At 38.0% G+C, this 14,870-nt stretch overlaps 1 protein-coding gene across 7 annotated transcripts in view; it reads left to right on the forward strand.

Moving 5' to 3' along the window:
- The window catches only part of cd99 (CD99 molecule), a 41,405-nt gene that overhangs the window by 12,186 nt on the left and 14,349 nt on the right, over positions 1-14,870 (forward strand). For 2 of the 7 annotated variants that reach the window (XM_054752711.1, XM_054752630.1), the window contains exons 4-13: positions 251-283; positions 411-458; positions 1,761-1,793; positions 1,921-1,968; positions 3,271-3,303; positions 3,431-3,478; positions 3,567-3,605; positions 6,402-6,455; positions 11,455-11,526; positions 12,708-12,728. In XM_054752711.1, coding sequence (XP_054608686.1) covers positions 251-283; positions 411-458; positions 1,761-1,793; positions 1,921-1,968; positions 3,271-3,303; positions 3,431-3,478; positions 3,567-3,605; positions 6,402-6,455; positions 11,455-11,526; positions 12,708-12,728 — 429 coding nt within the window. The remainder of the gene's footprint in view (positions 1-250; positions 284-410; positions 459-1,760; positions 1,794-1,920; positions 1,969-3,270; positions 3,304-3,430; positions 3,479-3,566; positions 3,606-6,401; positions 6,456-11,454; positions 11,527-12,707; positions 12,729-14,870) is intronic. The other 5 variants (XM_054752876.1, XM_054752960.1, XM_054752791.1 and 2 more) reach the window with 5 other exon arrangements.

Genomic DNA, 14,870 nt, shown 5'->3' on the forward strand with positions numbered 1-14,870 from the left:
AGTTGATACACCACCAAAAGGTTTATAACATTGCACCACTTTATTTTATTAGTAATAGACTTGGCGCGGGGGATAATCGCATGTTGTTTTCATCATTTCTTGACTTTTTAGGTTGCAACAGCGTATCTATATAGGAGAGTTTAAGCAATCTATGTCTATGTCTTTAGATGAAAAAGCTGAAAAATGGCATCAACAAATGGAAACATTTTCACATGACTTGTCATCAATTATTCTTCCTTTCTCCTCATAGATGGATTTGACCTTTTTGATGCCTTTGGACCAGGTAAAATATTCACTCAATTGTGTATACATCTGAATATGCCATGTAAGACGTCTCCAGTTTAATGGTCAGATTTTGTTTTCTCATAATAAAAAAATAATACCTATTTGTCTTCTGTTCTTTTTAAAAGATGAACCGAAGAAACCTAATAAACCGAAACCTAACCCTGGGGATTCTGGTAGGCTTTTGTGTGTTTATCTTATTGAACAGCATATGCTTTTGTATTTCTGTGGATATGTCTGTTTGGATTCGACCTAGAGGATGCTGTCCATCCAGGTAAAGCCAGTGTTGCCTCTCAGGGATTATTGTCCCTCTGTATAGGCAATGATAATGGTTTAGTTTATTTTGATCATGCTAATGAAAATTACAATGAGGAACATATTATGGTAACACTTGCACAATTCAAGATAAACAAAGGATGGCATTAATTATAGATGCAAAAGTGTCATATTTAAAGGGGCCCTATCCGACATTCCCAACTTTTCAGACTTATGTGCAGTCAAATCTTGGTTTTTGTTTTTTAAACAAAATTTTGTCTGTCTTAGTTATTTAGAGCTTTATGAAATCTATTTTATGTTTTCCCATATTTCGTTTCATTTTTTTCCAAATTCCGTTTTTTGCGTTAAAATTTTTTTTATTCAAATTTTCACCTAAAAAAAAAACATCCACGTACTGTTTATTTTTGTCTTTCTATTTATTTCCACCACACATAATAAACACGTTTTTGTCATGTTCGGAGTGTCCGTGAACGCATCTTGCGGTCGTCTAGTGACAGTGAGGAAGTGTCCATCCGATGACGAACGGAGGAGGGACGTTTGTGAGTTGGAGATGCATATATGGTGTCGGAATTTCACTACTGCTGATGTGTTCAGGTCAGAATAAAGTTCTAAAGGAGCGAAAACCTTTGTGTGGGGACACTCTTGTGTCTCAGTCTACTTATCAGAGTGGTGTGGCTCGATGGGCATGACTTAATTACGTTAAAAATGTTAATGTAATTAATGAAATAAATTAGTTACCGCTGTTAACGCGCTATTTCCGATAGCCCTAGTTCAGGTACTTCAGCATGCAAAAACACAGAGACCAGCATATATTATTAGAAACTCCATATAATCATAAGATCTCCACAATAAAAGTTGCCAAGGTCAATATCAGTGGTGAACACGCATCAGTTGTGCATGAATGTCCATATATGTTGGAGATATGTTATTTAGTTTACTTTATTCGATAAAAAGTTGATACACCACCAAAAGGTTTATAACATTGCACCACTTTATTTTATTAGTAATAGACTTGGCGCGGGGGATAATCGCATGTTGTTTTCATCATTTCTTGACTTTTTAGGTTGCAACAGCGTATCTATATAGGAGAGTTTAAGCAATCTATGTCTATGTCTTTAGATGAAAAAGCTGAAAAATGGCATCAACAAATGGAAACATTTTCACATGACTTGTCATCAATTATTCTTCCTTTCTCCTCATAGATGGATTTGACCTTTTTGATGCCTTTGGACCAGGTAAAATATTCACTCAATTGTGTATACATCTGAATATGCCATGTAAGACGTCTCCAGTTTAATGGTCAGATTTTGTTTTCTCATAATAAAAAAATAATACCTATTTGTCTTCTGTTCTTTTTAAAAGATGAACCGAAGAAACCTAATAAACCGAAACCTAACCCTGGGGATTCTGGTAGGCTTTTGTGTGTTTATCTTATTGAACAGCATATGCTTTTGTATTTCTGTGGATATGTCTGTTTGGATTCGACCTAGAGGATGCTGTCCATCCAGGTAAAGCCAGTGTTGCCTCTCAGGGATTATTGTCCCTCTGTATAGGCAATGATAATGGTTTAGTTTATTTTGATCATGCTAATGAAAATTACAATGAGGAACATATTATGGTAACACTTGCACAATTCAAGATAAACAAAGGATGGCATTAATTATAGATGCAAAAGTGTCATATTTAAAGGGGCCCTATCCGACATTCCCAACTTTTCAGACTTATGTGCAGTCAAATCTTGGTTTTTGTTTTTTAAACAAAATTTTGTCTGTCTTAGTTATTTAGAGCTTTATGAAATCTATTTTATGTTTTCCCATATTTCGTTTCATTTTTTTCCAAATTCCGTTTTTTGCGTTAAAATTTTTTTTATTCAAATTTTCACCTAAAAAAAAAACATCCACGTACTGTTTATTTTTGTCTTTCTATTTATTTCCACCACACATAATAAACACGTTTTTGTCATGTTCGGAGTGTCCGTGAACGCATCTTGCGGTCGTCTAGTGACAGTGAGGAAGTGTCCATCCGATGACGAACGGAGGAGGGACGTTTGTGAGTTGGAGATGCATATATGGTGTCGGAATTTCACTACTGCTGATGTGTTCAGGTCAGAATAAAGTTCTAAAGGAGCGAAAACCTTTGTGTGGGGACACTCTTGTGTCTCAGTCTACTTATCAGAGTGGTGTGGCTCGATGGGCATGACTTAATTACGTTAAAAATGTTAATGTAATTAATGAAATAAATTAGTTACCGCTGTTAACGCGCTATTTCCGATAGCCCTAGTTCAGGTACTTCAGCATGCAAAAACACAGAGACCAGCATATATTATTAGAAACTCCATATAATCATAAGATCTCCACAATAAAAGTTGCCAAGGTCAATATCAGTGGTGAACACGCATCAGTTGTGCATGAATGTCCATATATGTTGGAGATATGTTATTTAGTTTACTTTATTCGATAAAAAGTTGATACACCACCAAAAGGTTTATAACATTGCACCACTTTATTTTATTAGTAATAGACTTGGCGCGGGGGATAATCGCATGTTGTTTTCATCATTTCTTGACTTTTTAGGTTGCAACAGCGTATCTATATAGGAGAGTTTAAGCAATCTATGTCTATGTCTTTAGATGAAAAAGCTGAAAAATGGCATCAACAAATGGAAACATTTTCACATGACTTGTCATCAATTATTCTTCCTTTCTCCTCATAGATGGATTTGACCTTTTTGATGCCTTTGGACCAGGTAAAATATTCACTCAATTGTGTATACATCTGAATATGCCATGTAAGACGTCTCCAGTTTAATGGTCAGATTTTGTTTTCTCATAATAAAAAAATAATACCTATTTGTCTTCTGTTCTTTTTAAAAGATGAACCGAAGAAACCTAATAAACCGAAACCTAACCCTGGGGATTCTGGTAGGCTTTTGTGTGTTTATCTTATTGAACAGCATATGCTTTTGTATTTCTGTCTATTACACTACCAAACTTGTATTTGTGTGTGCAGATGGCTTTGGATTCGACCTAGAGGATGCTGTCCATCCAGGTAAAGCCAGTGTTGCCTCTCAGGGATTATTGTCCCTCTGTATAGGCAATGATAATGGTTTAGTTTATTTTGATCATGCTAATGAAAATTACAATGAGGAATATATTATGGTAACACTTGCACAATTCAAGATAAACAAAGGATGGCATTAATTATAGATGCAAAAGTGTCATATTTAAAGGGGCCCTATCCGACATTCCCAACTTTTCAGACTTATGTGCAGTCAAATCTTGGTTTTTGTTTTTTAAACAAAATTTTGTCTGTCTTAGTTATTTAGAGCTTTATGAAATCTATTTTATGTTTTCCCATATTTCGTTTCATTTTTTTCCAATTTCCTTTTTTTGCGTTAAAATTTTTTTTATTCAAATTTTCACCTTTTACACTTTTTTTTTTTTACCACCATATTGTGTGTACTTTTGGGACACACTGTAAAAAAATGTCCTTTAATTAAATACAAACATCGTTACATTTATTTCAATACATCACTGGCCAATTTTGCCCAGTATTTCAGAAAGGGATGTAGCTTGGCTGACTTTTGGAATGAGATGTCAGCCTTTGTGCACACTGATACAAAATCTTCAACAAACTGTAATGCCCGTGCTTGTGGTTAAGGAAGACGAAGTCACCAATGCAATTCCAATTGCGTTATTAATGTAATGTAATGTAAGACACCTTTATTTTGTTTGCACAATAAGACAGTATGTGGTGAACAGTGCACTTATTTTGAAGGCCGTAAGTATGTTGTGTGTGTTGAGAATGCCTGCTGATGTTTAAGATGAGCTGGGAGCAAGAATAAACATTCCTCTTGTCCTTATTTCACTCAGAACTTGCACGACGTCTGCGGGCATCGTAAAATGCTTGTTTGCATTAACAAGCGGTAAAGCACAACACGGTGTAAACACACTCATACAGCCTGAGTCGCACACACACAGTCGCACTAGCATGCTGTGCTAAACTAAGATAACCACGCCAGCTTCCATTCACGCTCAGGAAGAGAGGAGTTTTGAATTTTTTTTGCCAACTTTTGTTGTTTTGCCAACTTTCGCTGGTGTTTCAGGCCGCCGTTGCGACATTTTTGGTTTGAGAGGGGGCGGATTAGTGTTTGTGATGAGATTCCACCACGATTGAGCGGTCCGCCAGGTAAATACGTCCCCACACAAACGTTCCTTATCTCCACGATGACAGCATTTAATTCACATTATGTCAACTTCCGCGTTTAACAGTCGATTCTGTTTTTATTGGGAAATTCTGTCATTCCGTCTGTGATTCCGTTAACGCAGAAAACATAGGGCCCTCGTTATTGTACGATATTGCGCATACAAACTAGTCTGTTTGCCCTTTACTGTATCATTCTGTGGACTCGAGTGCCCAAGAAAAGGCACGACTTCTACATCAACCCCCGTGGGGCCAAAAAAAGTTGAGTGCCAACATTTTGACAAACAAGTTGAAAAACACTATTGAACTCAAGAAAGGAATTATAGCAAGGTATGTCCCTGCTCCTCTCCGTTTCCGCCAACAAGTCTTCAATAAAGGTAAAAATTATGTTAAATATTAATTTGTACCTTTTATTCATCATTTAGAATTATTTGCATTGATTGTAAACTATAATTCTCTGTAAAATGTATTCAAAAAAATATTTTTGGGTGTCTAGAATAGATTAATTGGATTTACATTATTTCTTATGGCAAAAATTGCTTTGCTTTTTGTACGTTTCGTTTTTTTGTGCAACCTTTTTCATTAATAACAAAAACTGAATTACCACTGTAGCTTTAAAAGTGTCTGAGTTGCCAAAGATATTATATTTAAAGTGGCCTGAGCCCACATTTCCAACTTTTCAGACTTATGTATATGTTTCAGATGTGGAAGTGTCATATCGTCAGGTTGGTGTGTTTGTACGTTATCCCTGGTTTTATTTTTCTGCCACTCCTCGGTCGGGTACGAGAACTTCACAAGACTACCACGAGATCATTTCTCAGGTCACAACTTACTGCTGAAACCGCTGCTCAGCACCATGCCGTAGCCAGAAAGTGTTTTTTAGCATATAAGAATTGTGTATCTTTCCGTGGGCTTCCCAAGGAAACCGGAGTATGGCAGTAAAGGGATGATTTTTTTTGTTGTTTGTTTCCGGAGGAGCTAAAGACCCGCGGTCACTGCGCCTCTGCTCTCGCCACTTCACGGACAGCTGTTTCATGAACAAAGCACAGTTCCAAGCCAGATTCTCCAATTATATCATCTCTGGCAGTGGCAAGATGTGAGGGGGACTGGAGCCAAATCTTGAGCGCTGACCAATTGTATCAGTGTAGGCGTGGTTTGGGGAGGAGGCTGTGGAATCCCAGAGTTTCAGCCAAGAGGAGAAGAAAGCAGATTTACCCTGTACTCAACTTGAGATTTATGGGGCATTATAAAAAAAGAAACTTACTGTCGCACCCCAATGGGATTCTATATCATTACTGTATAGTCTGTCTGTTACTGTATAGCCTTTTTCTAACAGCCCAGTTTGAGATTGCCAGTGAGTACACGGATAGATACACCTACATATGTCAGATCTGCCAAACTTCAGTTTGACACAAGGTCTTGGACTACAGGTATATAAAAACGGCTATGGTAGGACAATATTAATGAAGCATGTGACCCAGTGTAGTCATTTTCTGTATTGGTATGGTATGTTTTCTGGTTCTTCATGTCTCGCCACAAGGTTGGTCATGAAGCTAATATTCTTTAGAAAAGGGACTGCACAAAACATGCATGCCTGTTTCATTTTCTTAGATCAGCTTTGCCACTTCCCTTATTTTATAGACCCAAATGAAAAACCAGACAAGCCTGCAATCAACACACCAAAGCGTGGCGGAGGTAAGTCCATCATCATTTTACAGTACAGTGGAACCTGCTTGAGTCGGTCCTGTTTATGCTGACTAACTCATGAAGTGTGGTCGACACAAAATGTGAGAGCCAACCGGGTCAGTTTATGTTGACATGTGTTGTAGCATTAACTTCATTATTATTGCTAAGCAAAGTGAAACCACAACAGCAAAATAACTAGTCTAGTTACACAGCATTCAAATGTGCACACATCTCACTTCCTGATAAGTGACCTGGATTCTACCACAGCAACCAACAAAATACACCCACTGCGTTTTTTTTTAGCAACCGGAAGCAACATGTACATGTACGAAAGTTTTATTTAACAAAATTACCGCAGCAGATCTGTTAAATAAGAGTATAAAATATCAAGGGAAAACAGAATGGAGTCGAGGAAAAGTGCCGTCGGTTGAAAAATCCTTTATCATCACCCATTCTCCTTATGTCTCTGGCCAAAGCTACAAGTAAATGTGCAGGGTTAGTTTCAGTTTTGATTTAGGCTACGTTTTTTTTTTTTTGTAATTAACATTTTATTGACATTTCTCTATAGTGCACCACATCCCAACTTTTTCCCATATTCTCCACCCCAAGGCCATCACCCCATTGTCCTTAGTTCATAGCAACAATACAACTCATAGTCCATTACAATATTGTCCATACACGTCCCATACTTAGTCCAGATGACTGAAGCCTTCTGATTGGCCTTTGTCCTGCATATTCATTTGTCCTTTGTCCAGTGAACATTCCCTACAGGCTATCCTATAATTCTATGATATAAATAAATAAAATGAATAAGTGAGGTAACTAATGTGTGACAAGTAAAACACCATAATAAAATATCCATAACAATATATAACACTCCAAATCAGTGGTTTGGTTCGGCATATACGTTAATCATTATGAATATAACAATATTCCTGGCAACATGATTACAAAACGTCACATAAATTCAAAATATTTTCTCCATTTTCTAAGATGAAGTGGTACACATCCTAATGGTTTATAAGACATTCGTTCATCCATCGCCCATTCATGAACCAAGGTGGTCCTTCCTTTTTCCAGGTTTTAAGAATAATTTGTCTAGCAATCAAGGCACTTGTTTGAATCCAACTCTTAGTACCTTTGTCTTGTTCAATTAAAATAGAATAATCTCCCAGGTCAAATAATCTGGGATTATATAGGATCAATGTGTCTGTAATCTCACGTAGACTTTAATGTATTTGTGCCCAAAATTTCTGAATTTCTTTGCAGAACCATAAGGCATGAGCCAGATTTCCTTGTCCTTGATTACAGCGCCAACAATTAAGTGACTGTTTTAGTCCCAATCGAAACAATCTCAAAGGAGTCCAATAATAACGATGCAAAATTTAAATTGTATCCTTGACATTATTTTTTGTTATCTTTTTAAAGATCCCTTCCCAACTCCTTTTATCTATAGTGAGATGTAATTCCTTCTCCCATATAATCCTAGTTACATCAAGAGTTGCATCACTTGACGTCTGTATCAACATTACAGTACATAATATGCAGATACCTCATGGTCAGAACTTGGTCAAATAACATCAAATCGAATCAAGTCTGCGAGTTTATGCCAGATTGACTTAAGATGTGATATAATAGGGTGTTTCTTGACTCTATCACCCAATTTGGGAGATATACTTTGTACAGGACGAATTGGATTTAATATAAATATTTCTGTTTTAAGCCAGGGTGGTGCCCTTTCAGGGGGCGATGACCAATGGGCTAAATGTGTCAGACTAAAAGCATAATAATAATCCAACATCTTGGGGAGGCCAAGGCCACCTTTTCCACTGGCAGATGTAACTTGTTTAAATTCATTCTTGGAGGTTTCCCAATCCAAATAATTTTTAAAATTACTGTAATTACTGTAATTACTGTCAAGAGGGAGCGAATTCAATAGATAATTAATTTTTGGAACACAATTTGTTTTAATTGCATTTATTTTACCTACCAAAGATAAATTAAGTACTTTCCATCTATTGATATCACAAGAAACCTTTTGCATTACTGATTCATAATTGACTTTTTTAAGTCTTTTAAACAACGGGGAAATAAAACAGCCAAATATTGAATTCCTTGCTTTGGCCACTGAAAGTCCCCTGGTTTAAAAAGAGTTGCTGGACAATCGGCTGTCAAAGGCAGTGCTTCTGACTTGGACCAGTTTACCTTATACCCAGAGAGGCGTGAGAGTGATTTTATAGTTTTAAATAAGATGGGTATCCATCTTTCCGGGTCTGAAACAAACAATATAATATCATCTGCATATAACATTAACTTATGGTCAAACCCCCAACCTGTACCCCCGGAAAGTCTTTCTCCCTTCTTATGGCCGAGGCCAGTGGTTCAATCACTAAACAAAACAACAGAGGAGATAGAGGTGAACCTTGTCTAGTGCCCCTTTTCAGTTCAAAATCGTCAGAGATACTCTTATTTGTCTGTACTGCAGCTTGAGGGCATTTATACAGCAAGTAAATCCACCAAAACCATAGACCATTAAGAGAATAAAAAGATAATTCCACTCAACCACATCACATCAGCATCAAGAGTAATAGCTGCTATTGGTAACCTTTGATTGGCCACAAACCACATAATATTAATTAGACGTGTTATATTATCTGCAGAATTCCTGAAACCCACTTGATCATTATGTACTAAAGTAGATATTATTTTCCATAAACGACCAGCTAAGATTTTAGATATAATTTTTACATCCACTTGCATTAAAGATATTAGATGGTAATGGGTTTTTGCCTTTTTTAGGAATCAATGTTATTATAGCCTGAGTCATGGTCTGTGGTAAAGTCCCCGTCGTCCAAGCTTCATTAAATACTTGTAAGAAATATGGAGCAAGCTCTTTAGCATAAGTCTTAAAGAACTCAGATGGAAATCCCGGCCCTGGTGATTTACTAACTGGTAGAGTTGAAATTAATTCCAAACAGACGCAAGCGTGATCAGAAATAATTATATTGCCAACAATACAATTTTGTACAAAGGGAACCAATAATTTAAATTAGCAGGGCCTTGGGTGATCTACAAACAGTAGACCCACTATGATCCAGGGAAGGGTCTCATAGTAAATTAAAATTTCCTCCTATAATCATTTCATAGCTTCCTGTACTTTGTAATTTAATTTCAAGGACCAGAGTTTACACCAACCCCTGCATCTCTACCACTACAATGAGAATTCTCCCGACACTGTCCTTAATTTGACTGATACATTTAAAGAGTATATGTTGACTGGGAAGTGTGATGATCCCCTTACTTTTACTAGTCCCGGGATTGCAAAATACTGTACCTGCCATTCCCAGCCTCTACAAAGTTTCTCTGATTCCATCCATCCATCCATTTTCTATACCGCTTCATCCTCATTAGGGTCGCGGGGGCATGCTGGAGCCTATCCCAGCTGGCTTCGGGCGAGAGGCGGGGTACACCCTGGACTGGTCGCCAGCCAATTGCAGGGCACATATAGACAAACAACCATTCACACTCATACCTATGGACAATTTAGAGTCTCCAATTAACCTAACATGCATGTTTTTGGAATGTGGGAGGAAGCCGGAGTACCCGGAGAAAACCCGCGCACACGGGCAGAACATGCAAACTCCACACAGAGAATCGAACCCAGGTCTTCCCAATCTCCAGGCTGTTCCTGTATTGGCCAACGTGCTAACCACTAGACCACCGTGCGGCCCTTCTCTGATTCCTGGCGAAATACCTGTAGAAATACCACATCAAATTTTTTATTTTTAATATAAGTCAATATCTTCCTTTGTTTTATTGGGTTTCCCAATACATTTATATCCCAAGTGGCCAAGCGCAAGGGACTGAAATGGCATGTAGACCTATCAGACATTATATTAGTAATATTTACATGTTTTTATAATGTATTGTTCTAAGTTAGTAATGATGGCCTCCCCCCTTTTCTCCCGCCCTTTTCCTCTTCCCCGTTTTAAAATGCGTAATAGCTAAAAATAAATATAACCACCACCATCCCTGTGAAAAACATTCTCCAACTAACCGTCCGTAACCTCATCTGGCTCCAAATGTCTGCTTTGCAGGCTCTGCTACAGTCCAAAAAAGAGGGGAGCATCCTGCCAGTGTTATCAATAGTGTACATTTAACGTCAACAGGCTTCATTTTGTCCGTATATTCAGCACAGTAAGTGTCATTTACTCACGACATAGATATGTTTGTGTTATGCTTATGTTTACGCAGGGCCATTGACATAAACGGGTCCACAGTATATCAATTTTGAAGTACTGTATTACGTTTATTGGCTAGTCTATGAACATAGCCTGTTGCATACCCAATATACAGTCGTCCCTCGCAATACCGCAGTTTGACTATCGCTCCTCGCTCTATCGTGTTTTTTCAGAAATCATTAATAAATGATTACTGTTTTGTGGTAGACTAGGGTCTATTATTAGTCAAAACATATTGAAATACAGGTGATAAGTAGTATTCTGGTCACGAGGCTGTAGTAATGACACAAAACATTGATGAGACATTACATTACGTTACATTACATTACCTTAACACTACATGAAGACACGAAGTCAGCCATGGCATGTCCGACATGATAGAGTGGAAAAAAAGTTCTCCTCCCATTCCGTGTGGAAGCTGTAAGTTTTTGGCTTCTTAAGTTGCGGGGAAATAAATTTGAGGCTAACTGGTTAGCTTGCTAGCTAGAGGCCGTCTGAGTCCCTGCAGCATAAGAGTTGCGTAATGGGATGTAAACCTAGAATAATATGAGCGTAAAGGTGCGTAAAGGAGCGTATAGGGATGTTATATAATGTCTACAGGGCTCTAATCATGTTAAAAAAACGTATTTAGAAAGTCATAAACAGGTTTTCTATGGTCTAACTACAAAAATATTCAAGGTATTACCATTGAATCCTATATCACGGAAATTCTTTTTTTTTTTTAATGGAGGCCTACATTGTATGTTGTTTGGTGTAATTTCGTACAGGTGGTGGTGGTTCCTTTGACGATAAAGACTTGTTTGACCTCGGCGGTGGAGACTACAAGCCTGATGGCGGCGGTAAGACATCACCTGCAACCTGTTTGTTCTGTTTTTTCTAGTAGGGTGATAGTATGCATTTCACTTTCTCAATCCCAGTGTTTAAAATGTTTCCATTACCAGTCAATAGATTGGACACAGTTTCTCATACTAATGAATGAGAAAGTGTGTCCATCACTGTGCGTGATTAAAATAGTCACTTTTGTCTTAGTGTGTTGTTCATCTCAGGGGGAAAAAAGGCTTAAGGGACGGCATATTAAAGCATGAATACATCCATATCTGACCTTGAATAAATGATATATTGTATCCCGCAGTGAGGTGAGTAATTTGATTCATAGTTCTCTGTCCACTCCAGAGATCAACGGTGTCCAAACTTTTTTTCCAGCAAAGGCCACCACATAGGCCTAAATAAAAAATGACGTATGAGAGGGGCCACTTTGATGCCTTATGTACATTAAAAATGCTAAAAACAATCCAATGTAGGTCAATATACACCATCAGTCAAAGGTTTTAGAACACCCCAATTTTTCCAGGTATTTATTGAAATTCAAGTCATGCAAATCCAATGACTAGCTTGAAATGGTAAAAAGGTAAGTGGTGAAGTGCCAGAGGTTTAAAAAAAATTAAGGTTACCCATAACTGAAAAATAATGTGTATTTCAGAATTCTACAAAAAGGCCTGTTTTAATGGGTCAACAATGGGTTGACCCATGGGTCGTTTATTGTGGTCTTATTTCAGATAAAGGTGGCAGTAAGCTTCCTGTTAAAGCCTGGATTTAGCCACCTTCTTTCGCTGAAAGAGCACTGCGTTTGGAGGTGGTACCTGAGCAGCAGACCTGCGGATAATATAGTCATGCATCCACAGCCAATATTTGTCGTGGAAAAAACACAGGTCACAGTCTTATTGGGATAAAACAAAAATAAAAAACATGATGGCGCATGTGGTTAGCACATCTGCCTCACAGTCAGGTGGTTCTCGGTTCAAATCTCAGCTTGGACCTCTCTGTGTGAATTTCCTATGTAGTTGTATGTAGACTCAACTAGCTGTCCTATATAGTCACTGGGCATGAAGTGATGAAGCATGCTCGGTTGAGAGGCAAAACGTCTTCTAAGACAACCTGAACAGTCCCGTTGCGATTGATTCAATTCCCTGAGAATGTGAATGCACAACTGTAAAATAATTATGCTCTGTCACCTTTGCAGGTCGTGCTAAGCAGCCTCAAGGTAAATAACCCACTTAACTGTTTGCTCTTCCAAATGTACTTCCTTTTTTTGTCTAATACCGTAATGTGACTGCTGCTGGAATCTTGAAATTAGCTATTGAGCCCTGTAATCAAATAGATAGGTACAATTGGGCATGATTGTCATATTAACTTTTGGCCCTTAAAGGAAAACTGCACCTTTTTTAGGAATTTTCATTCATCATCCACAATCCTTATGTGAGACAAAAATACACGTCTCGCCCTTGTCTGTGCGTTCTCGATAGCTGCCTTCTGCTGGCAGTTTTTCCACTTAATATGAACGTAATTGGGATTCACCTATTCTACCTTTTGAAGACCTTTAAAAAAAAAAACCGCCAAGTGTTCCATTTACATGCCGTGACCTGCATACTTACCAAGCTATTGTTGTTGTAGGAGCTAACACAGAGTAACTACTTTTCTGGTGTAGTGGCACGGCGAGATGGACTGGTATACTGTATAGCTGTGATATCAAGCACTATGTGCTCCATGTATCAAAAACAGTATCATGGTGACATACTTTATGGACGGTAGTTTGTCTGGTTCATCTGGCCCGGGGCGTGTCTTTTCCAGTTGATTTTGGTTAGGTGGAAAAAAGTTTCTATCACTGCAGGGTTTTTTAGCGCTAACAATTCTTTGTTGCGAATAGGCCTGTCACGATAACCAGTAAATCGATTAATCGGACAAGCAATAAAAACAAAGTTGATGATTTTGCCGGCCTCGATAAATTGACATGTGCATGCGCGCTGGTTTTCCCTTCTCTCCTCTCTCTTTACCACGCAGGCTGGATGACAAGAGGGTTCACTCTGCATCTTTCTGGGCGTGTTGGTTCTCTATTGGAATGAACGGAGCGAGTGAACCCTCCACTCAGCCATTCAGCCTATTTGTCCCAGTAGGTGGAGGCGGGGCTGCTAGTGAGTTGATACACAGAATTCAAGTCCGCCAGGTTAGCGTGATTGGAGTTTGAACGTAGGTTCACCTGTATTTTTTTTCAAAAAATGTGCCCTCAATTTAGCATTGTGAGCTAGCAAACGCATACTATATATGAATGAGGGCACAAAAGCGATGGTTTCTAAGCCAAATGCCACAGCCTCAGTGTGGGAATATTTAACTTTTAAACACAATGAAGAGGGTGAGCGCATGAACACCGACGAACTGATTGGAAAGTAGTGACAACGAAGAAGGGGAGTACGAGCAACTTGCATGCGCACCTCAAACATAACTTAACTTCTTAATAGAAACAGGGAGACAGGGTCTATTTTTTTTAATTGTTTTTGGTTATGATTGTGATTTTTATTGTTTTGTTTTTATTCTGTTATTGTGTATTTATTGTGATGTTTTTACTAAAAGAGACTGAGAGTCAATTTTATTTTCATTGGGGTGGTTTTTTCTTATTTTGTTTATTATGTTGTTTAACTTATTTTATTTAAAAGCTCTTGACATTCTAATTACAATGTTAAATACTCTTGAGAAATGAAAGTTTATTGCTTTTGATACGATGTACTCGCTTTATTATGCCGTATAATTGATGAAAAAATGGTCTTAAAAATGTTGTCAATAATACCGATTATTTGTAGGACAATTATGGTCCAGCAAAATCTGTTATTGTGACAGGCCTAGTTGTGAAGCAGTCTCTTGGAGCAGTGTCCTCCCTACCAGACACAGAAAGTCTTTCCATTAATAGTAACACTGAGTGCCACTCAGTGCAGCAGAAACACTTGATTTCTGTCGGCATAGCTTGTTAAGCTACACATTTACGCCACCAACATCAATATTAAACCTCAAATATATAAATTTACATGCACCAATAATACCTTGAAGCACCCTCGGTTGTCTTCACGCTGACTGGACACTGACACTGGTGTTTCTGCGGATCATGACAGTCTTGATTCTTGGTTGTTCCATCTTATTTACTTTCATCTGAGAGTGACGATGTGGATCTTCTTCCAGATCTTGGCAAAGTGGCGATACATCCAAACAACTGAAGTGATGATCTTGGAATCAGCAGTTTTTGCGAAAGGGCTCAACTTGTGCAAATCGACATTACCATTCTTAGATCTTCACAGAGTTTCTTGGGCTTCTCCATCGTTCTGAATATCGATCGATCCAATAAGCACTAAACAAGCGT

The sequence above is a fragment of the Dunckerocampus dactyliophorus genome, chromosome 1, assembly GCF_027744805.1.
Source record: "Dunckerocampus dactyliophorus isolate RoL2022-P2 chromosome 1, RoL_Ddac_1.1, whole genome shotgun sequence".
Lineage (NCBI taxonomy): Eukaryota > Metazoa > Chordata > Actinopteri > Syngnathiformes > Syngnathidae > Dunckerocampus > Dunckerocampus dactyliophorus.